We start from the raw sequence: 26207 nt of genomic DNA, 5'->3' as shown, positions 1-26207 counted from the left end.
CAGAAGCGTGCGATCGCTCGCCGTGTCATCCGTGACGCTAAACGCACTTGCTGGCGAGATTATGTCTCCACCATCACCTCTGCTTCCTCTATGAGTGCAGTCTGGAAAAAAGTACGAAAACTGAGTGGTAAATATTCTCCTGACCCGGCTCCTGTTTTGCGGGTTGCCGGTGTTGATATAGCAAACGCACTAGATGTTGCCAATGAAATTGGCAATCATCTGGTCCGTATTTCTCAGGGACTCCATCTATGCCCCTCATTTCTTTCCTCAAAGTCTGCCAGAGAGTTAGCACCCTTGGACTTTTCTTCTCTCAGAGAAGAACAGTATAATGTGCCTTTTACACTTCAAGAACTGGAGGCAACACTCTCAGCTTGTCGATCATCGGCAGCTGGGCCCGACGACATTCATATTCGTATGCTACAACATTTACATCAGTCAGCCCTTGCAGTCCTATTACGCCTTTACAATCTTATTTGGTCACAAGGAGTTCTTCCACAGCTGTGGAAATCCGCCATTGTTCTCCCTTTCCGCAAACCAGGCACTACAGGACATGAAACCTCCCACTATCGTCCCATTGCTCTTACCAGTGCAGTTTGCAAAGTAATGGAACGTCTAGTAAATAGACGTTTAGTGTGGTATTTAGAGACACACAACAGTCTCTCCACTCGTCAATATGGCTTTCGTAAGGGACGTTCTACCATAGACCCCTTACTGCGCTTGGATACGTATGTTCGTAATGCCTTTGCGAATAACCACTCAGTTATTGCCATATTTTTTGACCTTGAGAAGGCATATGACACAACTTGGAGGTATAATATTTTAGCCCAAGCCCACTCCTTAGGCCTTTGAGGCAATCTACCATCTTTCCTTAAGAACTTTTTAACTGACAGGCATTTCCGTGTTCGGGTTAATAATGTGCTCTCCCCAGACTTTATCCAAGCTGAAGGTGTCCCCCAGGGATGTGTTCTGAGCACAACACTTTTTCTCCTTGCTATTAATGATTTGGCCTCTAGTCTTCCATCAAATATTTGGTCATCACTCTATGTTGATGACTTCGCTATTGCCTGTGCAGGCGCTGACTGTCACCTCCTTACAGTTTCTCTCCAGCATGCAGTCGACCGTGTTTCCAATTGGGCCACCACGCATGGGTTTAAATTTTCCAGCACTAAAACCCACCAAATCACTTTCACTAGACGCTCTGTCATCTCCGATCATCCTTTGTACCTCTATGGCTCCCGTATCCCTGAACGTGATACAGTCAAGTTTCTGGGCCTCCTCTTTGATCGTAGGTTATCCTGGAAACCTCACATTACCTCTCTGAAGGCAACTTGTCACAGCCGGCTGAACCTTCTTAAAACCCTTGCTCATCTTTCGTGGGGAGCTGATCGTCGAACCCTCCTTCACCTACATTCCACCCTTATTTTATCGAAACTTGATTATGGTGACCAGATCTATTCAGCGGCATCTCCTGCTACTCTCTCTAGCCTTAACCCCATTCATCACCAAGGATTACGTTTATGCCTTGGTGCTTTTCGCTCTTCCCCTGTTGAAAGCCTCTATGCAGAAGCGAACGTTCCATCCTTATCCGATCGCCGTGATGCCCATTGCCTGCGCTACTATGTACGCTCTCATGATCTCCGCAATCCTTCCATTTATAGAATGGTCACTGATATTAGTAGACATTCTTTATTTGTTCGCCGCCCCTGCTTACTCCGTCCCTTCTCTCTTCGCCTTCATTCGCTCTTGTCTTCTCTTCAACTACCACCTTTCTATGTACATGTAGCATCTCACTTTTCCCTACCCCCCTGGGAAGTTCCAGCTGTTCGAGTCTGTTCTTTCTCCCTCCCTTGCTCGAAAGCCCAACTGTCTACGGTCGCTTCCCGCTCTCTTTTTCTTGACCACTTTCACTCTTATTCTCATGCCATTGCTGTGTACACAGATGGCTCTAAGTCTTCTGACGGCGTAGGATTCGCAGCAGTGTTTCCGGACAGCGTCGTACAAGGGCATTTACTATCTTCGGCTAGTATTTTTACTGCTGAATTATATGCCATCCTTACAGCACTTATCCGTATTGCATCTATGCCTGTGTCATCATTTGTGGTTGTCTCAGACTCCCTTAGTGCTTGTTATGACCAAGGTCATAATGTGATTAATTTATATGTATTATCCACTTAATATTATACTCTGGGTTTCTTTAATATTAGCTAAATTAAAGATTCCACTAGTTTATAATATTATCTGATTTAGGAATATACCCGGGTATGATGTATATATATATATCTTGAGTAATGTTAGGTAGGTACTCCTGGCTAAGGTTTATAACAAGGTATCTCCATTGGTGGGTAGTTTGCACCGCTCTACCCTCTCCCCCTTTTGACGAGTTGATGTCATGAAGTAATTTACTGTATATGGCAGTTCACTCTCTCTGCTGACTCAGTGTGCATTGACTGAGCTACCCTCCTAGTACTCCGCCTTATTCTCACTTGGATAGAGAATTGGGTTATAGAAACTCCTGATCCAGCTTGTGGTTTATTGTGAAGTCTGCTGACAATCATATACTGTTATCTTCAGGTTACGATGTGACGACCAGTGTCAAACTTAGAACTTTGTGATATATTCCTTATGCCAGGGAGTTACTCAGAAAAAGTGTTAATTCTCAATATATGTTCTTACACACAAGTAATATTACTATTGAGGAAGCGATAATATTCCTCTGATCATTGTCAAGTGTAGTGACCATATTGACATGTACATTCTATTTAAGTTTTCTTGTGTGAAGGAAAGTTTCTGACATTGATATTTAATAGATATTTATGAATATCTAAAGTATTTAAGCTTTTAAATAAAAAGAAACTTGGAAAGACTGAGTAACTATTATTTGTGCCTTACATTTCTAAGTTTGGAAACATATCTTTTCATTCTATGAAGTGTGTTGTTACGGAATGCACTAACCTGGCTAAAAATTAAGATTTGAACCGTAACAAGTGGGGGCCTGTCCGGGAGCTTTGAACTTCTTGACCATGGATCGTGACATATCACAGTTGGTGAAGGACCTGACTCCAGATACGCTGAAGACTTTACCACTACAACAATGCTGGCAAGTTGCTAGATATTTAGGAGTTTCATATAACAATCGTTATATAGCGAGTACTGTCCGTTCTATAATACAGAACATACTGTTTTCTCAGCCCTCTGATACTGTCCCGAGGTTGGACTCGCATGGCAAGACACCCTCGGAGGAATCTTTGTCCCTTGGAGTAGCTCATTTGGTGGCTTCATTTGAAGGCATCACTTTGGGAGCAGAGGCTATGTCTCGGGACAACGTACCGCCTGATTCGTGTAATGACAGCCCATTAGCTAGCCCTGGTCATGTGGGGGCGACCGGAGGTGGAGCTCGTCCCAAGCTTCGCCTAGAGGGACTCTCTCCTCCCACTCCTCCAGTACCTTTGACTCCTCTCACACTCGAACACTTTCAACGTCTGGAACATCTTATAAAGTTGCAAACAGAGCAACTGGAATCCCAGCGCCTGCTGTATAAAGAAGAGTTCGAAAGGGAAAACATCAGATTCGAGAGGCAAAAAGAAGAAAAGAGTAAGTCGCCTGCTACTCAAGCCTTGACCTTTGACCTGCACAGGGCTGCCTCATTAGTGCCCAGGTTTTGTGAAACAGACTTGGACACTTACTTCGACACATTTGAGAATCAGGCACGAGGGATGAGATGGCCTCGTGAACATTGGGCTACCTTACTTCACACCACACTTAAGGGTAAGGCTCAATCTTGTACTGCAGCTCTCCCGTATGATAAGTATGCAGATTACGAGGCAGTTAAGAAGATCATTTTAAAGGAGTATGACTTACTTCCTGTAAGTTATCAGCGCACCTTCCGCTCTCTACGAAGACTGCCCGGCCAAACCTGGGTAGAATTTGCCCGGCAAAAGAAGGTGGCTCTAGAGCGATGGTTGAGGTCATCTGAGTGTGATACTATGGAGCGTCTGATGCAGTTGATCTTGCAAGAAGAATTTCAGAACTCTCTGACGGGCGATGTACGCTCCTTTGTTATCGAGCACCAGACTGCAGATGTGTTGGCTTCTGCTTCTCTAGCTGATCACTTTGAGATAACCTCTCAATTGACCAAGGAAAAAGGGTCTAGAGAGAAAGCCAGGTTATGTTCTCCTAAGAGTCAGTCTTTCTCTCCTAGGAAAATGGATCAGCAGACCTCTCCTCCTCATTCAGCAAAAGCCTACCAGAATGTCGTCTACAGTAATGGTAAAGGAAAGCCATCTTACGAGGGAAATGCATCAAGAAGAGGCCCAACTTGCTCTTATTGTCAGAAACCAGGCCATTGGAGGCGCTCATGTTTCAAATTAAATCGAGACCGTAGGCGGTCAGGTTCTGAAACATTACCTGTACAGATGACGTCTTCCTCAAAATCGAAGTGCCTAATTTCCTCTGAGTTGTTCGCAGACAAAGTTTCGGAAGCCATGTTGCCTTACTTCTTTAAGGGTAAGGCTGGTGTTACAGAGGACCAAATGGTGGACATAGTATCCTATCGGGATACGGGAAGCTACCTGACCTTACTGAGAAAAGGAGTACTTCCTCTAAATGATGACACTTATATTAACCTGGATGTTTTGCTAGAAGGTTACGGTGGCACTATCACAAGAGTACCCCTTCATAAGGTATATGTGAACGTCGATTCATATCAAGGTGAAGCTGTTGTGGGCCTTTCTGAAACTGATTTTCCCATTAAGAGTGTAGATCTATTGGTGGGAAATGATTTAGGAAGAGGAGGAATTTGCCAAGAACCTTATGTTATAGAGAAGTTCTCTGGAGAGAATTATGCCGTTGAAGGGTGTAAGGAAGGTCCTCGTCTATTCCCTCTTACAGCCATAACCAGGGCTATGGCCAAGAATTTGGAACCACTGCCTACTCCTGATGAACCCTCAGATTGGGGTTTGGATGCTCTGTTCAGTGCCAGTGATCAACAAGTCGAAAATCAGCCTCCAAAATCCCAAGTGGTAGATTTTTCCCCATTACGGAGTAGCGATTTTAATCGTGAAAATTTAGTAAAAGAACAGCTTGAAGACCCGTCGTTGAAACGGGCAAGGGATCAAGCGCTTACTGAGATGGAAGCTGAGGGTAAGGAAGAATGTTTTTATTACTCTGACGGTATCCTGATGAAGAAATTTCCGTCGACTTCAGCTAATTCATGTCTCAAGCCAAAACAGCTTTTGGTTTTACCTGTCCGGTTTCGGGAGTTAGCATTGGAAGTGGCACATTCTAGCCCCATGGGCGGACACTTGGGAATAAGAAAGACTTTAGGAAAATTAGCCCGATATTTCTTCTGGCCCAAGATGAAGGATACCGTGACTGAGTACTTGAGAAACTGTGCTATTTGCCAGCTCATTGGGAAGCCTGCGCATAAACCTCCTCCTGCACCCCTCTTGCCTATTGCCGTAGAAGGCGAACCCTTCTCTCGGCTCGTAATAGACTGTGTGGGACCTCTCCCAAAAACTAGGCTTGGCAATCAATATCTTCTTACGATAATGGATACGACTACTCGGTATCCAGAGGCTGTGCCCCTTCGCAAGATTAGTGCCAAGGCTATTGTGAGAGTCCTATTTAGATTCTTCGCACAGTTCGGATTCCCTAAGGAGATTCAATCTGACAGAGGGACGAATTTCACATCAAAAATTTTCCGTGAAGCTATGTCCAGGGTTGGAGTTAAACCCATTGTTTCAACAGCATATAGACCCCAAACCCAGGGTGTCATAGAGAGGTTTCACCAAACCCTGAAGATCATGATGAGGGCATACTGTGAGCAGTTCTCAACGGACTGGGATGAAGGTATTCCTTTCCTCCTCCTTGCCTTAAGAGAGAGCGAACAGGAGAGTTTAGGATTTAGTCCTTTTGAACTCATTTATGGTCATGCGGTCCGAGGACCGTTAGTAATGTTAAAGGATGTATGGTCTGGGAAAATGGAGCCTTCTTTATGTTTATCCCCCTCGGCAATGCAAAAACACTTGGCTTTTACTCAGCAATTGGCCGCTGACAACCTCCGACAAGCTCAAAACCGTATGAAACAACATTATGACAAGACTGCTGTTGAGCGTTCATTAAATGTGGGAGACAAAGTTTTAGCTTTAAAGCCGGTGCCAGGCCATACCTTGCAACCCAAGTATGAGGGTCCAATGGAGGTGATTAAGAAGCTGAGTAAGGTAAATTACGTGGTAAGAACACCAGGAAGAAGAAAGTCGACCCGAACTTACCATATAAATCAGCTAAAGAAATACTACGAGGGACTTGTTCCTGTGGCTGCGGTGAGGTCACCGGAAGGTGACTCGAGTAAAGAAGATTGTTCGCGTGGAGTAGAGATAAGACTGAAGAACTCGGAAATAATGGAAACCTTAGATGAGTATCTCGGTAACTTAGAAAAGGAAAGATCAAGTGAAATCAGAGACTTGATTTCCACTTATGGAAGTCTCTTTGGAGATATCCCCAGACAGTGCACCATGGGGATCCACGATGTTGACGTGCAAGGAGCTGCTCCGATTAAACAAGCTCCATATAGAGTCAGCCCACTAAAGAATAAAGCGTTGCGGGAGGAAATAAGTTTCTTGTTCGATCATGGTTTGATTGAACATAGCAAAAGCCCTTGGGCTTCACCGTGTGTCCTTGTACCCAAGTCGGACGGTTCATTTAGAATGTGTACCGACTATCGGAAAGTAAATTCCCTAACAGTGCCTGACGGATTCCCCCTTCCCAGGGTTGACGACCTAATAGACAGCGTTGCCAGTGCTAAGTATGTCAGTCGTTTGGACCTCCTGCGTGGTTATTATCAAGTGCCTTTATCGCCTCGAGCGCAGGAGATTTCTTCTTTCACCGTGCCGGGAGGCCTGTTCAACTACAGGGTGATGCCCTTCGGGCTCTGCAACGCTGCCTCTACCTTCCAGAGGCTTATGAATCGGCTAACGTACGACTTGGAAGGAACGGAAGCCTACCTAGATGATCTAGTAGTATTCAGCGACGACTGGCCTCAACACCTGATACGGCTGGAAGCTCTCTTGAAAAGGCTAGATGAACACCATTTTACCGTCAACCTTGCCAAGTGTGAGTTTGGTCAGGCCCGGATAAAATATCTGGGATTTAATATAGGGCAAGGCACGGTTGCCCCCGTTAATGCAAAGATTCATGCTATTGTGGATTTTCCTGCTCCACAGGACAAGAAAGGTATACAGAGGTTTCTAGGGATGGCCGGTTACTACCGCCGGTTTTGCCCTAATTTTTCGCAAGTGGCAGCACCGCTGTTTGAACTTACAAGTTCTAAAGTTCCTTTTAAATGGACGACTACAAGTGAGTTAGCCTTTACTCGTCTAAAGCGTCTACTTGGTTCCTCTCCAGTTCTACAGAGTCCGGTGTTTGATGTTCCCTTTACGTTACAAGTGGATGCCAGCGAGTATGCAGTCGGTGCTGTCCTTCTACAACCTTCCTCCTCTTCTGATCTTTTACACCCAGTCTGTTATTTTTCTGCAAAATTGAAACCCCATCAATTAAGTTATGCCACCGTTGAAAAGGAGGCACTAGCATTGGTCTTAGCCTTGGAACACTTTGAAGTCTATCTCGGGACTACCCCTCATAAAATTAGAGTAAAAAACAGATCATAATCCCTTAACCTTTTTAAACACCATGAAGGCTAAGAATGCTAGAATACAAAGATGGTCCCTTAGGATACAACCTTTTTCTATAAGCATTAACCATATTAGAGGAACTGATAATGTTATTGCTGACACTCTGTCCCGTCCTTAAGACGTGTAATTAAATTTGAATTTATAAAAGAGGATTTGTAGTGCACTTTTATAGGTATGTATTTGTTTAATGCATTTTCTTAATGCTATTTGTTTACTTACAGTTATCTGATTCTTGTAACCACTGAGGAGACCTGTCACGTAAGCCACCATATGGTATCCAGAACTTATTTCTGTGGTGGCAGTCTCCTGTTGTCTTACCCTGACTTCTCCTGCTACCAATGGTCACTTAAGGCCTCTTTATGAGAAACGCCTCTATCGAAGCTCTGGTTACATGGTGTCTACACATACGTGGTTTGGCGACACCAGACTTTTAATTTTCTTGTTGGAGAAGCAACATTTGTCATCAGGGTCTTTGTCAGAGGAATGACTTATATTCTGGCTTATATTCTGTTTTTGAAGTCCTCTTTTACGGCGAAGTTTAGTCCCCGAAAGGGGGGGGTGTGTTATGACCAAGGTCATAATGTGATTAATTTATATGTATTATCCACTTAATATTATACTCTGGGTTTCTTTAATATTAGCTAAATTAAAGATTCCACTAGTTTATAATATTATCTGATTTAGGAATATACCCGGGTATGATGTATATATATATATCTTGAGTAATGTTAGGTAGGTACTCCTGGCTAAGGTTTATAACAAGGTATCTCCATTGGTGGGTAGTTTGCACCGCTCTACCCTCTCCCCCTTTTGACGAGTTGATGTCATGAAGTAATTTACTGTATATGGCAGTTCACTCTCTCTGCTGACTCAGTGTGCATTGACTGAGCTACCCTCCTAGTACTCCGCCTTATTCTCACTTGGATAGAGAATTGGGTTATAGAAACTCCTGATCCAGCTTGTGGTTTATTGTGAAGTCTGCTGACAATCATATACTGTTATCTTCAGGTTACGATGTGACGACCAGTGTCAAACTTAGAACTTTGTGATATATTCCTTATGCCAGGGAGTTACTCAGAAAAAGTGTTAATTCTCAATATATGTTCTTACACACAAGTAATATTACTATTGAGGAAGCGATAATATTCCTCTGATCATTGTCAAGTGTAGTGACCATATTGACATGTACATTCTATTTAAGTTTTCTTGTGTGAAGGAAAGTTTCTGACATTGATATTTAATAGATATTTATGAATATCTAAAGTATTTAAGCTTTTAAATAAAAAGAAACTTGGAAAGACTGAGTAACTATTATTTGTGCCTTACATTTCTAAGTTTGGAAACATATCTTTTCATTCTATGAAGTGTGTTGTTACGGAATGCACTAACCTGGCTAAAAATTAAGATTTGAACCGTAACAGTGCTTTACAGGCTATACAAAAATTTGATACACCTCACCCCTTAGTCCTCCGTATCCAACTTTGGCTACGCCGCATCTTTACCAAGCATAAAGATATTGTTTTTTGTTGGGTCCCTGGTCATGTTGACGTACAGGGCAATGAACAGGCAGACACTGCTGCGCGGTCAGCAGTACATGACCTACCAGTTTCTTATAGAGGTATTCCATGTACGGACTATTTTGCTGTGATATCTTCCCACCTTCACACCCGTTGGCAACAACGTTGGTCTACTATGCTCGGCAACAAACTTCAGTCTATTAAACCGAGTATAGGTTACTGGCCGTCTTCTTATCACCAGTGTCGAGGTTGGGAGACTACTCTCTCCCGTCTTCGCATTGGCCATACTCGTCTTACTCATGGATATCTCATGGAGAGGCGTCTTGCTCCTCTCTGTGAGAATTGCCAAGCTCCATTATCAGTCAGCCACATTCTGTTGGACTGCCCACTTTATCAACGAGCACGCAGAATTTACCTCTGTCGTCGTCTTCGCCCCGCTGCTCTCTCTTTACCTTCCCTTCTCGCTGATGGACCCACCTTTCATCCGGACTCTCTCATTGACTTTTTGACAACGACTGACTTACTTCACAAATTCTGATACATTCAGCCCTTTCTACTTGAATCTCTTGCTACCCTCTACCCCCGTACTATCCCCTGCCCCGCTGTTTTCTGTAACCTGCTGATCATCCCCCCCTCCCTTCTGCCATCCAATTCCCTTGCTTCCTTCCCTACCCTGCAGCGCTGTATAGCCCTTGTGGCTTAGCGCTTCTTTTTGATTATAATAATAATAATAATACAGTCTCAGATGTAACTATGACTGGGGAGGATGTGAGAGTTACAGTCTCAGATGTAACTATGACTGGGGAGGATGTGAGAGTTACCGTCTCAGAGGTAACTATGACTGGGGAGGATGTGAGAGTTACAGTCTCAGATGTGACTATGACTGGGGAGGATGTGAGAGTTACCGTCTCAGATGTAACTATGACTGGGGAGGATGTGAGAGTTACAGTCTCAGAGGTAACTATGACTGGGGAGGATGTGAGAGTTACAGTCTCAGATGTAACTATGACTGGGGAGGATGTGAGAGTTAGTCTCAGATGTGACTATGACTGGGGAGGATGTGAGAGTTACAGTCTCAGATGTAACTATGACTGGGGAGGATGTGAGAGTTACCGTCTCAGAGGTAACTATGACTGGGGAGGATGTGAGAGTTACAGTCTCAGATGTAACTATGACTGGGGAGGATGTGAGAGTTACCGTCTCAGATGTAACTATGACTGGGGAGGATGTGAGAGTTACAGTCTCAGATGTAACTATGACTGGGGAGGATGTGAGAGTTACCGTCTCAGATGTAACTATGACTGGGGAGGATGTGAGAGTTACCGTCTCAGATGTAACTATGACTGGGGAGGATGTGAGAGTTACAGTCTCAGATGTAACTATGACTGGGGAGGATGTGAGAGTTACCGTCTCAGATGTAACTATGACTGGGGAGGATGTGAGAGTTACAGTCTCAGATGTAACTATGACTGGGGAGGATGTGAGAGTTACCGTCTCAGATGTAACTATGACTGGGGAGGATGTGAGAGTTACCGTCTCAGATGTAACTATGACTGGGGAGGATGTGAGAGTTAGTCTCAGATGTAACTATGACCTCGGAGGATGTGAGAGTTACAGTCTCAGATGTAACTTTGACTGTGGAGGATGTGAGAGTTACCGTCTCAGATGTAACTATGACTGGGGAGGATGTGAGAGTTACCGTCTCAGATGTAACTATGACTGGGGAGGATGTGAGAGTTACCGTCTCAGATGTAACTATGACTGGGGAGGATGTGAGAGTTACAGTCTCAGATGTAACTATGACTGGGGAGGATGTGAGAGTTACAGTCTCAGATGTAACTATGACTGGGGAGGATGTGAGAGTTACCTCCTCAGATGTAACTATGACTGGGGAGGATGTGAGAGTTACAGTCTCAGATGTAACTATGACTGGGGAGGATGTGAGAGTTACAGTCTCAGATGTAACTATGACTGGGGAGGATGTGAGAGTTACAGTCTCAGATGTAACTATGACTGGGGAGGATGTGAGAGTTACCGTCTCAGATGTAACTATGACTGGGGAGGATGTGAGTGTTACAGTCTCAGAGGTAACTATGGTTGGTTCGCCCTTGCAGTACATCTTATAGCTCCTGTCTAGTTTCTAGTTGATGATTCAGCTGATTGTTCCTTGTTTTTTTTTTATTATTTAATGTATTGTCTTTCAGAGATCCAGAAACTAGTGTTGGGAGGGCGCTTGGGTGAGGCTATAGAAACAGTGCAACAGCTTTATCCAGGGTTACTGGAGAACAATCACAATCTACTCTTTATGTTGAAGGTCAGTGCTGTGTGTTGCTCATCTCACAACTATATTACTTATCACAGTTACAGGCCCTTCAGGTCAAGTGTCTTGATGATGGTTATAGTAGTAGTAGTAGACTAAATACTGTATTTATACAGTGTGGGCAAACAGATCAGTGCAGCTTAAATAAAGTTAGTAAGTCTTCTTCTGTCAACAAACTGGCCATATCCTACTCAGGCAGGGTGACCTAAAAAGAGAAACGAAAGCTTCTCTTTTTAACTTTAGTAATGTACACAGGAGAAGGGGTTACTAGCCCCTTTCTCCAGGCATTTTAGATGCCTCTTAGGAGACGCATGGCTTACGGAGGAAGAATTCTGTTTCACTTCCCCATGGAGAAAGTAATAAGTAATCCATTTTATTTCAGGTGCGACAGTTTATAGAAATGGTAAACGGTACAGACACCGAAGTTCGAGGTGTTTCAAGGTCTCCGTCTCGACCTCCCACTCACGAGTCCTCGCCCTCACCTCCCTGTTGGTCCAATGGCAGGACAACAGATCCAGTGCCTGGTAAGCGAACATTGAGAGCTCACAGTAACCCACCTGCTGATGTACTGTTTTGAAATAATACTCTGAAACACTGTATCCCATATTTAGTTTTAAGAACTGTGTAAAGTAAGATTTTGTACTCTGGTATATTTTTTAATAAATGATTTAGAAAATTGACAAGATGACAAATGAGATGCTTGTACAACATTTGGGTATCTATTCTGGAAACATTTTGCCAGCCAGTGGTTTTCTTCAGTCTAATGCAGAGAAAGGTGGAAGATGGGGAGTTCGAGGTAATCAGTCCCTCAGTCTGGACTGAACACATTGACTCCAGGCTGAGGGACTGATTACCTCAAGATTCTCATCTTCCACCTTACTCTGCATTGGACTGGAAAAGCCACTGGCTGGCAAAATGTTTCCAGAATCAAGATATCCTAATATTGCACATAAATATGTTTTTGCGAATTGCTGCAGAGCCTTTCAGACTGAACCTCATGCTGGTGGGGAGAAATCATTGCAGAACCTTTCAGACTGAACCTCATACTGTTGGGGAGAAATCATTGCAGAACCTTTCAGACTGAACCTCATGCTGGTGGTGACAAATCATTGCAGAACCGTTCAGACTGAACCTCATACTGTTGGGGAGAAATCATTGCAGAACCTTTCAGACTGAACCTCATGCTGGTGGTGACAAATCATTGCAGAACCTTTCAGACTGAACCTCATACTGTTGGGGAGAAATCATTGCAGAACCTTTCAGACTGAACCTCATGCTGGTGGGGAGAAATCATTGCAGAACCTTTCAGGCTGAACCTCATGCTGGTGGTGACAAATCATTGCAGAACCTTTCAGACTGAACCTCATACTGTTGGGGAGAAATCATTGCAGAACCTTTCAGGCTGAACCTCATGCTGTTGGGGAGAAATCATTGCAGAACCTTTCAGACTGAACCTCATGCTGGTGGGGAGAAATCATTGCAGAACCTTTCAGGCTGAACCTCATGCTGGTGGGGAGAAATCATTGCAGAACCTTTCAGACTGAACCTCATACTGTTGGGGAGAAATCATTGCAGAACCTTTCAGACTGAACCTCATGCTGGTGGTGACAAATCATTGCAGAACCTTTCAGACTGAACCTCATACTGTTGGGGAGAAATCATTGCAGAACCTTTCAGACTGAACCTCATGCTGGTGGTGACAAATCATTGCAGAACCTTTCAGACTGAACCTCATACTGTTGGGGAGAAATCATTGCAGAACCTTTCAGACTGAACCTCATGCTGGTTGCAGAGCCTTTCAGACTGAACCTCATGCTGGTGGGGAGAAATCATTGCAGAACCTTTCATACTGAACCTCATACTGTTGGGGAGAAATCATTGCAGAACCTTTCAGACTGAACCTCATGCTGGTGGTGACAAATCATTGCAAAACCTTTCAGGCTGAACCTCATGCTGGTGTGGAGAAATCATTGTAGAAAAATCCTCCTCTTACGTAGCTGCCAGACTTTATAATAGGTTACCAGTATCACTTGAGAGTCAAGCGTCTGTTCGTGCTTTTAAGATTCAGTTGAAAGCTGTCTTTCTCCTTGAGTTTACGATCCTGGTGGTCATTCTCTTACTGGAATAAAAAATTGAGTACTGTGGTCCCTCGTTTATCATCATTAATCCGTTCCTGGAAGTGCGATGATTATCGAAATAGACGATTTTCTAATCAATTTTCCCCATAAGAAATAATGTAAATACATACAATTAATCCATTCCTGACACCCAGAAGTATTAAAAAAAAAAATTTTTTTACATAAAATATAGATGTAGTACATAATACAATGGCACATGAATGAAACGTTAACAGCATAACACTTACCTTTATTGGCGATTCGTCTTAGTGTGTGGAAGACTGGAGGAGGAGAAAGATTGGATTAGTTACTGTTTGGAAGGGGAATCCCCTTCCATCAACACCTCGGGCACCAAGTCCTTTTCTGGGGCTATTTCTCTTCTCTGTTTCTTAATGCCACTAGGACCAGCTTGAGAGTCACTGGAGTTCTGTCTCACAAAAAAAGTGTCCAGAGAGCTCTGTTTCTGGCGTCTCTTTAAAACTTTCTTAAAATTTGCCAAGACTGTCACTGTACAAGTTGCCGATATGGCTTGCAACATCCTTCTCAGGGTGATGTTTCTCCATAAATCTTTCCATCCTACCCCACATTTCAAAAATCTCCTTAATTTCTGAAGAAGGCACCTTCTTCCATCTCTCTTCCTCCTCCTCTTCAGCAAGATTCTGAGCTGCGATCTGTTGCTGTTCCTGCTGAAGCTCTTGCAGCTCCTCAGTGGTTAGCTCTTCGTTGTGGTCCTTCACCAACTCTTCCACATTCTCCAAACTCACATCCAACCCCATGGAACTCCCCAATGCCACAATAGAGTTCACAACAGACATAGGCTCATCAGGGTCAGCCACAAACCCTTCAAAATCCCTCTTGTGGACACAATCTGGCCACAATTTTCTCCAAGCAGAGTTGAAAGTCCTGTTAGTCACTCCCTTCCAAGCCTTACCTATAAGGCTTATGCAATGGAGAATACTGAAGTGTTCTTTCCAAAAATCTCTTAGGGTCAAGTGAGTGTCTGATGTCACATTAAAGCACCTTTGAAACATTGCTGAGGTGTAGTTTTTATAAAGTTTGAAATGACCTGCTGGTCCATGGGCTGGAGGAGAGGAGTGGTATTCGGGGGCAAGAACTTTACTGTGATGAACCCAAACTCCTGCAGAATTAGGTCATCCAAGCTTGGAGGATGAGCAGGTGCATTGTCCATTACTAGGAGGCACTTGAGATCCAATTTCTTTTCCAGGAGGTAATTCTTCACACTAGGGCCAAACACTTCATCGAACCACTCGACGAAAATTTCCCTCGTGACCCATGCCTTATTATTAGATCTCCAAAACACACACAATTTACTCTTCATAACATTGTTTTTCCTGAACACTGGGATTTTCAGAATGGTACACTAGTAATGGCTTCACTTTGCATTTTCTTCCAAAAGAGGCCTGTTTCGTCACAATTGAACACTTGCTCAGGTTTCAGTCCTTCAGCCTCTATGTACTCCTTGAATTCACTTGCGAATTTTGTAGCTGCAATTTTGTCCAAACTGGCAGCCTCACCATGACTTACCACACTGTGTATGCCACTACAGTTCTTAAATCTCTCAAACCAACCTTTGCTGGCCTTAAATTCACAAATAACAGTACTCGTTGCAGGCAATTTCTTTACCAGATCGTCATGCAACTGCCTAGCCTTTTCACAAATAATCGACGTCATAAGACTATCTCCTGCTAATTGTCTCTCGTTTATCCACACCAATAATAACTTCTCAACATCTTCGAGTACTGATGATCTCATTTTTGTCAGCATATTTACCCCCTTTGCAACAACAGCTTCCTTGATTTCCTTTTTCTTGGCCATGATGGAAGATATGGTTATACGGGATTTGTTATACATGCTGGCCAGTTCGGCCACGCGTACGCCACTTTCATATTGTTCAGTGATGTTTTTCTTTAACTGAATCGTATTTCTCACCTTCTTTACCAAAGGCTTGGCACTAGGAGCTTTCTTTGGAGCCATGGTAGCTTATTTAGCACTTGCAAGCACTAAAATGACTGGAATATTATGAAATATTTCGTATGAACAAGTGAGGGGACCGTCGCTCACTGGTAAACAGTTGCACACTTCATGGGAAGGGAGGCCGAGGCGGCTCAGAGCCGTGAGTACGCGTCCAGGACGAACGACAATTAGCGAGCCAACCGACCATTTGCGAGCCAATGTTTGGACGAAAATAACGCGACGATTTCCGAAAAGGACGACTATTGAGCCCGACGATTATCGAGGGACCACTGTACTTCTTTCTTCATCGTAGATGCTTTTGTGGCTGGGTGCGTGAGCACTTGTAAATTTCCAGAAAGAACAGATTGTTTGGTCATTTAAGAGGATGGAGCAAAATAGAATGACTTAGAGGGTGTATAAATCTGTACTGGAGGGGAGGAGGGGTAAGGGTCATCCCAGGAAAGGATGTAGGGAGGGGGAAAAAGAGGTTTTGTGTGCAAGGGGCCTGGACATGTAGCAGGCATGTGTGAGCGTGTTGGATAGGAGTGAATGGAGACAGATGGTTTTTGGGACTTAACGAGCTGTTGGAGTGTGAGCAGGGCAATATTTTGTGAAGGGATTCAAGGAAATCAGTTAGCCGGACTTGAGTCCTGCAGGTGGGAAGTACAAAGCCTGCACTCTAAAAGAGGGGTTTGAGATATTAACTGGAGTGACATCTAAACTGTCATATCTGGGTGCCTGTGCAAAGACAGTGATTATGTGTGAATGACGGTGAAAGTGTTTCTTTTTTGGGTTACCTTGCCTCGGTGGGCGATGCCCGGCGTGTTAAAAAATTATCTTATTTTATTATTGATGTTATGAAGACAGTGTCACTTGTGACTACAGTCTCTGGTTTTAGCTGCAGGAAAAAGAGTTTTGCTCATAATCTTGTCTTCATTACTTAATTTGTCCAGTGGTTGTAACACTTTCCACCTCTTGGATCCCATTGCTGTATCCTGTGAAATGTTTTCCTTCCAGAGATTTGACCCGTGGACCAGGGTGACAAGAGCTTGACTCAATACCCTAAGAAATTTCACATGCTTTTATAACTTTTAACAGCGTTAAGTCTCCTCTTCGTCTTCTGTCAGTCAGTGAGGGCATTTTTGCTGGTTTCTGCCTTTATGCATAATTTTCATTTTTTTTTTAATCTTGGGAAGCTATTTTATAGTATATCTGACTATGGATTTGAGTGTTTGATTTTTTTTTTAAATATCTCCATAACATTTTTAAATTCTTGCATAAAATATGCAACTTGTATACTCTTGTAACCAATATATATACACCTACCATCCGACTTACAACCTGCTCGACATACATCCACTCGACTTACGACTGTGCATCTGGCAGCTGGGCTGGGCCGGCTGATACACACCGCTGTACAATATTTGACAATACTCACGGCGGCAATGTGTCATGCAGGCAGCATCAGTTTGAGTTACCCTGCCCTATCAGCAGCATCATACTGTATTAACTGTACTAACCGGACAGTAAATTTCACCATGGCCCTAAGATGAAGTCTGAATCTTGCACTGGAGATTGTGGCAAGAAAGGCTCTTACTCTCGAACTCTCTGTTTGTTTTCACTGTTGCTCACAAACCTGCCTGTATCTGTCTGCCTCTATATCTCTATATCTCTGTGTGTCTGTTTATCTGTCTACCTGTGTGTCTGTCTTTCTGTCTACCTGTGTGTCTGTCTTTCTGTCTACCTGTGTGTCTGTCTTTCTGTCTACCTGTGTCTGTCTCAGAGCCACTCATTAAGAGTGTAATTGGTCTTGAAGACACCACATTAATAATGATAATAACACATTAATAATCACTGAGGCGCATTAAATATGTATAAAACGTTAATATAGACATTTTGCTTAATCCATCTATGATTTCTTTTTCAAAATTATATAATAAACATGCTACATAACATATAAACATATAAATTAACAAATATGAGATGTTTTTCTGGTCGGCTTGACAGAGTGAACAGAAACCGTTCGTGTCCGGGCTGGTAACAACAACAACAACGTTTGTTTACATAACTCACCAACCTTCTACACTCTTATTCGTTTATTCATTTAATTTCGTTTACTCACCTTTCACTCTACATTAAGACTACAGATATTTTAAGGTAAGTAATGAGTGAACACAATTTTTTTTTTTTTTTTTTTTTCAACAAGTCGGTCGTCTCCCACCGAGGCAGGGTGACCCAAAAAAAAAGAAGGAAAATCCCCAAAAAGAAAATACTTTCATCATCATTCAACACTTTCACCACACTCACACATTATCACTGCTTTTGCAGAGGTGCTCAGAATACAACAGCTTAGAAGCATATACGTATAGAGATACACAACATATCCCTCCAAACTGCCAATATCCCAAACCCCTCCTTTAAAGTGCAGGCATTGTACTTCCCATTTCCAGGACTCAAGTCCGACTATATATTATTATATTATTATTATATTATAGGTGGTTTGGTCATTTAGAGAGAATGGATCAAAGTAGAATGATATGGAAAGCATATAAATCTATAGAGGAAGGAAGGAGGGGTAGGGGTCGTCCTCGAAAGGGTTGGAAAGAGGGGGTAAAGGAGGTTTTGTGGGTGAGGGGCTTGGACTTCCAGCAAGCGTGCATGAGCGTGTTAGATAGGAGTGAATGGAGACGAATGATACTTGGGACCTGACGATCTGTTGGAGTGTGAGCAGGGTAATATTTAGTGAAGGGATTCAGGGAAACCGGTTATTTTCATATAGTCGGGCTTGAGTCCTGGAAATGGGAAGTACAATGCCTGCACTTTAAAGGAGGGGTTTGGGATATTGGCAGTTTGGAGGGATATGTTGTGTATCTTTATACGTATATGCTTCTAAACTATTGTATTCTGAGCACCTCTGCAAAAACAGTGATAATGTGTGAGTGTGGTGAAAGTGTTGAATGATGAAAGTATTTTCTTTTTGGGGATTTTCTTTCTTTTTTGGGTTACCCTACCTCGGTGGGAGACGACCGACTTGTTGAAAAAAAAAATATATAATTATAGTAATAATAATAATAATTATTAATTTTTTTTTTTTTTTTCAACAAGTCGGCCGTCTCCCACCGAGGCAGGGTGACCCAAAAAAGAAAGAAAATCCCCAAAAAAGAAAATACTTTCATCATCATTCAACACTTTCACCACACTCGCACATAATCACTGTTTTTGGAGAGGTGCTCAGAATACAACAGTCTAGAAGCATACACATATAAAAATACACAACATATCCCTCCAAACTGCCAATATCCCAAACCCCTCCTTTAAAGTGCAGGCATTGTACTTCCCATTTCCAGGACTCAAGCCCGACTATATGAAAATAACCGGTTTCCCTGAATCCCTTCACTAAATATTACCCTGCTCACACTCCAACAGATTGTCAGGTTCCAAGTACCATTCGTCTCCATTCACTCCTATCTAACACGCTCACGCACAGATCCACTGTATAGCACTTTGTCTGGATTTTTTGGGTTATCCTAGGTAATTTATACTATGTATATTGCTGATGTTATGAATGAAAAGAAGTTGGATGTCCTGGCCCTAAGCGAAACAAAGCTGAAGGGGGTAGGAGAGTTTCAGTGGGGGGAAATAAATGGGATTAAATCTGGAGTATCTGAGAGAGTTAGAGCAAAGGAAGGGGTAGCAGTAATGTTAAATGATCAGTTATGGAAGGAGAAAAGAGAATATGAATGTGTAAATTCAAGAATTATGTGGATTAAAGTAAAGGTTGGATGCGAGAAGTGGGTCATAATAAGCGTGTATGCACCTGGAGAAGAGAGGAATGCAGAGGAGAGAGAGAGATTTTGGGAGATGTTAAGTGAATGTATAGGAGCCTTTGAACCAAGTGAGAGAGTAATTGTGGTAGGGGACCTGAATGCTAAAGTAGGAGAAACTTTTAGAGAGGGTGTGGTAGGTAAGTTTGGGGTGCCAGGTGTAAATGATAATGGGAGCCCTTTGATTGAACTTTGTATAGAAAGGGGTTTAGTTATAGGTAATACATATTTTAAGAAAAAGAGGATAAATAAGTATACAAGATATGATGTAGGGCGAAATGACAGTAGTTTGTTGGATTATGTATTGGTAGATAAAAGACTGTTGAGTAGACTTCAGGATGTACATGTTTATAGAGGGGCCACAGATATATCAGATCACTTTCTAGTTGTAGCTACACTGAGAGTAAAAGGTAGATGGGATACAAGGAGAATAGAAGCATCAGGGAAGAGAGAGGTGAAGGTTTATAAACTAAAAGAGGAGGCAGTTAGGGTAAGATATAAACAGCTATTGGAGGATAGATGGGCTAATGAGAGCATAGGCAATGGGGTCGAAGAGGTATGGGGTAGGTTTAAAAATGTAGTGTTAGAGTGTTCAGCAGAAGTTTGTGGTTACAGGAAAGTGGGTGCGGGAGGGAAGAGGAGCGATTGGTGGAATGATGATGTAAAGAGAGTAGTAAGGGAGAAAAAGTTAGCATATGAGAAGTTTTTACAAAGTAGAAGTGATGCAAGGAGGGAAGAGTATATGGAGAAAAAGAGAGAGGTTAAGAGAGTGGTGAAGCAATGTAAAAAGAGAGCAAATGAGAGAGTGGGTGAGATGTTATCAACAAATTTTGTTGAAAATAAGAAAAAGTTTTGGAGTGAGATTAACAAGTTAAGAAAGCCTAGAGAACAAATGGATTTGTCAGTTAAAAATAGGAGAGGAGAGTTATTAAATGGAGAGTTAGAGGTATTGGGAAGATGGAGGGAATATTTTGAGGAATTGTTAAATGTTGATGAAGATAGGGAAGCTGTGATTTCGTGTATAGGGCAAGGAGGAATAACATCTTGTAGGAGTGAGGAAGAGCCAGTTGTGAGTGTGGGGGAAGTTCGTGAGGCAGTAGGTAAAATGAAAGGGGGTAAGGCAGCCGGGATTGATGGGATAAAGATAGAAATGTTAAAAGCAGGTGGGGATATAGTTTTGGAGTGGTTGGTGCAATTATTTAATAAATGTATGGAAGAGGGTAAGGTACCTAGGGATTGGCAGAGAGCATGCATAGTTCCTTTGTATAAAGGCAAAGGGGATAAAAGAGAGTGCAAAAATTATAGGGGGATAAGTCTGCTGAGTATACCTGGTAAAGTGTATGGTAGAGTTATTATTGAAAGAATTAAGAGTAAGACGGAGAATAGGATAGCAGATGAACAAGGAGGCTTTAGGAAAGGTAGGGGGTGTGTGGACCAGGTGTTTACAGTGAAACATATAAGTGAACAGTATTTAGATAAGGCTAAAGAGGTCTTTGTGGCATTTATGGATTTGGAAAAGGCGTATGACAGGGTGGATAGGGGGGCAATGTGGCAGATGTTGCAAGTGTATGGTGTAGGAGGTAGGTTACTGAAAGCAGTGAAGAGTTTTTACGAGGATAGTGAGGCTCAAGTTAGAGTATGTAGGAAAGAGGGAAATTATTTCCCAGTAAAAGTAGGCCTTAGACAAGGATGTGTGATGTCACCGTGGTTGTTTAATATATTTATAGATGGGGTTGTAAGAGAAGTAAATGCGAGGGTCTTGACAAGAGGCGTGGAGTTAAAAGATAAAGAATCACACACAAAGTGGGAGTTGTCACAGCTGCTCTTTGCTGATGACACTGTGCTCTTGGGAGATTCTGAAGAGAAGTTGCAGAGATTGGTGGATGAATTTGGTAGGGTGTGCAAAAGAAGAAAATTAAAGGTGAATACAGGAAAGAGTAAGGTTATGAGGATAACAAAAAGATTAGGTGATGAAAGATTGAATATCAGATTGGAGGGAGAGAGTATGGAGGAGGTGAATGTATTCAGATATTTGGGAGTGGACGTGTCAGCGGATGGGTCTATGAAAGATGAGGTGAATCATAGAATTGATGAGGGAAAAAGAGTGAGTGGTGCACTTAGGAGTCTGTGGAGACAAAGAACTTTGTCCTTGGAGGCAAAGAGGGGAATGTATGAGAGTATAGTTTTACCAACGCTCTTATATGGGTGTGAAGCATGGGTGATGAATGTTGCAGCGAGGAGAAGGCTGGAGGCAGTGGAGATGTCATGTCTGAGGGCAATGTGTGGTGTGAATATAATGCAGAGAATTCGTAGTTTGGAAGTTAGGAGGAGGTGCGGGATTACCAAAACTGTTGTCCAGAGGGCTGAGGAAGGGTTGTTGAGGTGGTTCGGACATGTAGAGAGAATGGAGCGAAACAGAATGACTTCAAGAGTGTATCAGTCTGTAGTGGAAGGAAGGCGGGGTAGGGGTCGGCCTAGGAAAGGTTGGAGAGAGGGGGTAAAGGAGGTTTTGTGTGCGAGGGGCTTGGACTTCCAGCAGGTATGCATGAGCGTGTTTGATAGGAGTGAATGGAGACAAATGGTTTTTAATACTTGACGTGCTGTTGGAGTGTGAGCAAAGTAACATTTATGATGGGGTTCAGGGAAACCGGCAGGCCGGACTTGAGTCCTGGAGATGGGAAGTACAGTGCCTGCACTCTGAAGGAGGGGTGTTAATGTTGCAGTTTTCCTTTTGGGCCACCCCGCCTCGGTGGGATACGGCTGGTGTGTTGAAAGAAAGAAAGAAATAAAATATAACAATAGAAGTAAATTATGGTAAAAAGAATGAAATAATGATTGTATATTACATTACAGTATTATGTAGGTAGTTTATATAGGAAAAGTTTGACATTATGCCCTACCCAGTATCTCGGCAATTTTCAAAGGTTCGACTTACGTCCATTTTGACTTACGACCAGTTGGTCGGAACCAAGCTTGGTTGTAAGTCGGATGGTAGATGTATATATATATATATATATGTATTTTTTTTTAACAAGTCGGCCGTCTCCCACTATAGAGTAAAACCTTTAATTAGCAGTCATCTAATTAATGGATTTCAACAATTTTGGACAAAAAACTTGGCTGAACAAATGCTGGAAGCATCGCACAAAAAGAAAAAGTCCATAATTCTGGATTTTGTCCGTAGCAATGGTGTTTGGTTGTCTTTTGAAGCATTGGACCAAGTCCAATGACTCCACTGTTTGTCTGGTATTTGCCAAAGCTGCCACATCCAGGGCCTATCTGTTTTCATTGTTCCCCGAGTTGTAGGCCTCCCACACCAGTTTGTACTCAGATGTACATAAATCACTCAGTCTCCAAGTTTCCCTGGATTTAAGGTGTTTTGTATGACTTTATTAACATATTAAGTAAAGTGCAATTAGCAATGGCTTCTACAGTAATTGGTGGTGCCAAGAGAAAAAATGTGGTTCTGAGTGTTTAGCAGAAACTTTAATAAAGAAGTTTGAGACTGGCATCTCAGTGGCACAGGTTTGAGGAATATGGTGTTAAGAAACAATGTTTGATATCTGTAGAAGCATGCACAAACTTACACACTGCTCTTAAGTTTAGTGTAGATGCTAGTGGAGCTTTGCAGCTCTTCTGACTCAGCATAAAAAAAAAAAAGTTATTCTGTGTTACCACTATTGATCACGGCAACTTGCATCTCGTCTCTCCACCACAATAAGGTAAGAAAAATTACTGTAAATTATTTCTTCTTTCAACAAACCAGCAGTATCCCACCAAGGCAGGGTGGCCCAAAAAGAAAAAACTAAAGTTTCTCTTTTTAACTTTAGTAATATATTCAGGAGGAGGGGTTACTAGCCCCTTGCTCCCGGCATTTTAGTCACCTCTTACCACACGTATGGCTTACGGAGGAAGAATTGTGTTCCACTTCCCCATGGAGATAAGAGGAAATTAACAAGAACTAGTAAGTGTAATGTGATCTAAGTGTAAGTAGAAGTAGCAAGATGTACCTGAAATCTTGCATGTTTATGAGATAGAAAAAAGACACCAGCAATCCTACCATCATGTAAGACAATTACAGGTTTTTGTTTTACTCACTTGGCAGGATGGTAGTACCTCTCTGGGCAGTTGCTGTTTACCAACCTACTACCTAGAATAATTACAGATGTCCTTAATTCATCAGTGAGGCTTCTGTTTCTTCTCTTCTCTTATTCTCATACCATCCACAAACTCTGTGTATGGTACAGTTTATTCCTTGAAATGGAATAGTGAGTTGTGTACTGACCTAGTTGTATTCACTCAATTGTGTTTGCAGGGGTTGAGTCACAGCTTCTGGCTCTTCCTTTCAACTCTTATCGCCCTTTGTTTATCTTCTCAGGCACATCGTCCACACCTCCCTCCTCCTCCACCACTTCCACACCTGTCATTCAGCAGCACACATCAGTCATCCAGTCCACCAAGAATGTTATAAGTAGTGGGCAGACTTCTGCCTCGCCTGTCACCACTGAGGAGCTCAATCAGCGCAATGCTCAGGATCTCCGAGCCAGCAGCCCGCCCAGTGCTACAAACGGCACCACTCCAGTTATTCACCTTCCAGTGCCCTCTGGTTCCTCGTCCTCCTCGTCGTCGTCGTCGTCAACATCGTCTAATTCATCATCAAATATGCATGACAGTGATACAGAGATGGAATGTATGGAAGCAAATAGTCACCATTTACAAGAAACCAATAATAGCCTTGGAGATACAAGTCATAGTAATGGCTTTTCTAACGGCTTTTCCAAAGATATTGACATTCAGGATGATGAAAATGAGGAAGCTATGGGTAAGTTAGCCTGAGAAACAATGCCTTACTTTACTTTCTCTAGCAGAAATAGTATTTTTGTTAGTATTTTATTTGTAGCTTTATGTGAAGAAACTATTTTTTTATACATGCATCTTTATCTAGTCCTACATATTTTTTTCTAGAAAGTACACATGTAAAAATAAGTTAAAAAAATATAGAAAAATTATGCACTGTAGTATGGCACTTTGATATTTATAGCACATTACTCACAGTACATAATATAGCAAATCTTTTTTCTTATAGATGGTAGATATTTGAGCAAATTTTCAGTAGTTTGAAGGAAATGCAATTTTTGTAAGTTTAATGAATAGTGATAGACTGTGGAGCCTGATGCACAGCTGACTTGTGACACAAGACCAGAGTTTTGAGGACTAACTATACAAGGTATTTAGTTTTTTTCAGGAGGCCTGGTCTCAGACCGGGCCGCGGGGGCGTTGACCCCCGGAACTCTCTCCAGGTAAACTCTCTCCAGGTAATATAAAATCATGGCTTGATAATGGTGTAGGATGGACCTAGATGTATTCTAAAGCCTGATCTCCCAAGTTAGTGGTTAGTAGCGATTTTTTCTCATCAGCTGTCTAGTTGTAAATTGCAAATACATCTTGATGTTGCACAAGTCCCTTATGTTCTGTCTTTACATATGCTTGCTTATCAAGCCATGTGTTAATTCTCTGAAAATTGCTGTGAGTACCTGAGGAGACTCAAGTGATCTTTTACAAGAATAATTTCAAATATTTAAACTTCTGGATGTCTGGCTCTTAATCACATTGAGTAATACTTATCAAACCATTTAAAAGAGAACATGTAATGCATGGGACTTGAAAGCTCGCAAAACAATTGGTGTGTAAATTAACCACTACCGGTATATGCATGTTATAATATTATGACTTATTTAGTGCAGTGGTAGAAAAGTGGCCTAAATTTAGAAATTAGCAATAAGCAGGGCAACTAGAAAGTATAAACGTCATTACTGTATACGTGAAAGATCCTCTGGAAATTGAAAAATTGCACACGCTGTGTAAGCATGAGAATTGAGAAGCCATTGTACAATTTCCCATCTTCCGGTGATAAAGTAACATTCCTGACTCACGAAATCGTAATGACACGATTGCAAACAAACCATACCCCGGCCGGGATTGAACCCGCGGAGACTCTCTGACCGCGGGTTCAATCCCGGCCGGGGTATGGTTTAACATTCCTGTATCTAAAAAATTCTTCGAAAAGGCATTATGAGGAGCATGTTTTACCATATATTCATAAAATCAGTAGGTGAATGGGCAGGTTTCACCTTTAAGGCTTCTGATTATACAAACAAGTCGGTCTTCTTCCTCAGACCGAACCTAATTACCCCCCAATCTCCCCTCCCCTATCCCATCCTCCCCATCCTCCCCTTTTTCCTTTCCTCCTCCTCCTCCCCACTCCTCCCTTTTGCCCTTCCTCTTTTTGTCCTTTGGGATTTCTCCCACAGGCGCGCTAGTTCCTAGGTAGGGGAAAGGACACCGGGGTCCATCCCATTCCGTTGAGGTTTCTTGGCGGTGGCGTAGTTTGCCGTGGAATCTGGATTGCCTAGGGATGTCCCGATCCCTCTCCGGTATCCCGGAGTAGCTTTGGGTGTCTTTTGGGCGACGGGTGTATCTCTGGAAGCCACCTTTCGGATTCCGGGGGTGGTGGCTGAAGGAGGTATGCTTTGTGGCGGATATCCGGCCGCCCTCTCTTTTGTCCACCGAGGTAGCTCGGCAGATGTGAGGTTGCTATCCCAGATTGCTGGTTTACTGGCATGAAGGGTAGGGTATGGCACGGGTTCCATGCTGCATCTGCGCTACTAGCGGTGTCGAGTCCTCTTGGGCGCGGAGGGAGATTTCTGGCCCTTTCATTCCTCCTAGGAACTATCCCTCCCCGGTCCCCCCTTTTTTTTTTTTCTTTT

The 26207-nt window shown here is 42.7% G+C and overlaps 1 protein-coding gene across 4 annotated transcripts in view; it reads left to right on the top strand.

Annotated features, from left to right (window-relative positions):
• RanBPM (Ran-binding protein M) overlaps positions 1 to 26207 on the top strand; it is a 124591-nt gene that overhangs the window by 42826 nt on the left and 55558 nt on the right. For all 4 annotated transcript variants that reach the window (XM_053798766.2, XM_070104879.1, XM_053798765.2 and 1 more), the window contains 3 exons: positions 11410 to 11519; positions 11908 to 12049; positions 23819 to 24262. In XM_053798766.2, the coding sequence (XP_053654741.2) occupies positions 11410 to 11519; positions 11908 to 12049; positions 23819 to 24262 (696 nt within the window). The remainder of the gene's footprint in view (positions 1 to 11409; positions 11520 to 11907; positions 12050 to 23818; positions 24263 to 26207) is intronic.

The sequence above is a fragment of the Cherax quadricarinatus genome, chromosome 95 (assembly GCF_038502225.1).
Source record: "Cherax quadricarinatus isolate ZL_2023a chromosome 95, ASM3850222v1, whole genome shotgun sequence".
NCBI classification, from domain to species: domain Eukaryota; kingdom Metazoa; phylum Arthropoda; class Malacostraca; order Decapoda; family Parastacidae; genus Cherax; species Cherax quadricarinatus.
The sequence above is the reverse complement of the archived record's forward strand: the minus strand, read 5'-3'. Positions and strand labels throughout refer to the sequence as shown.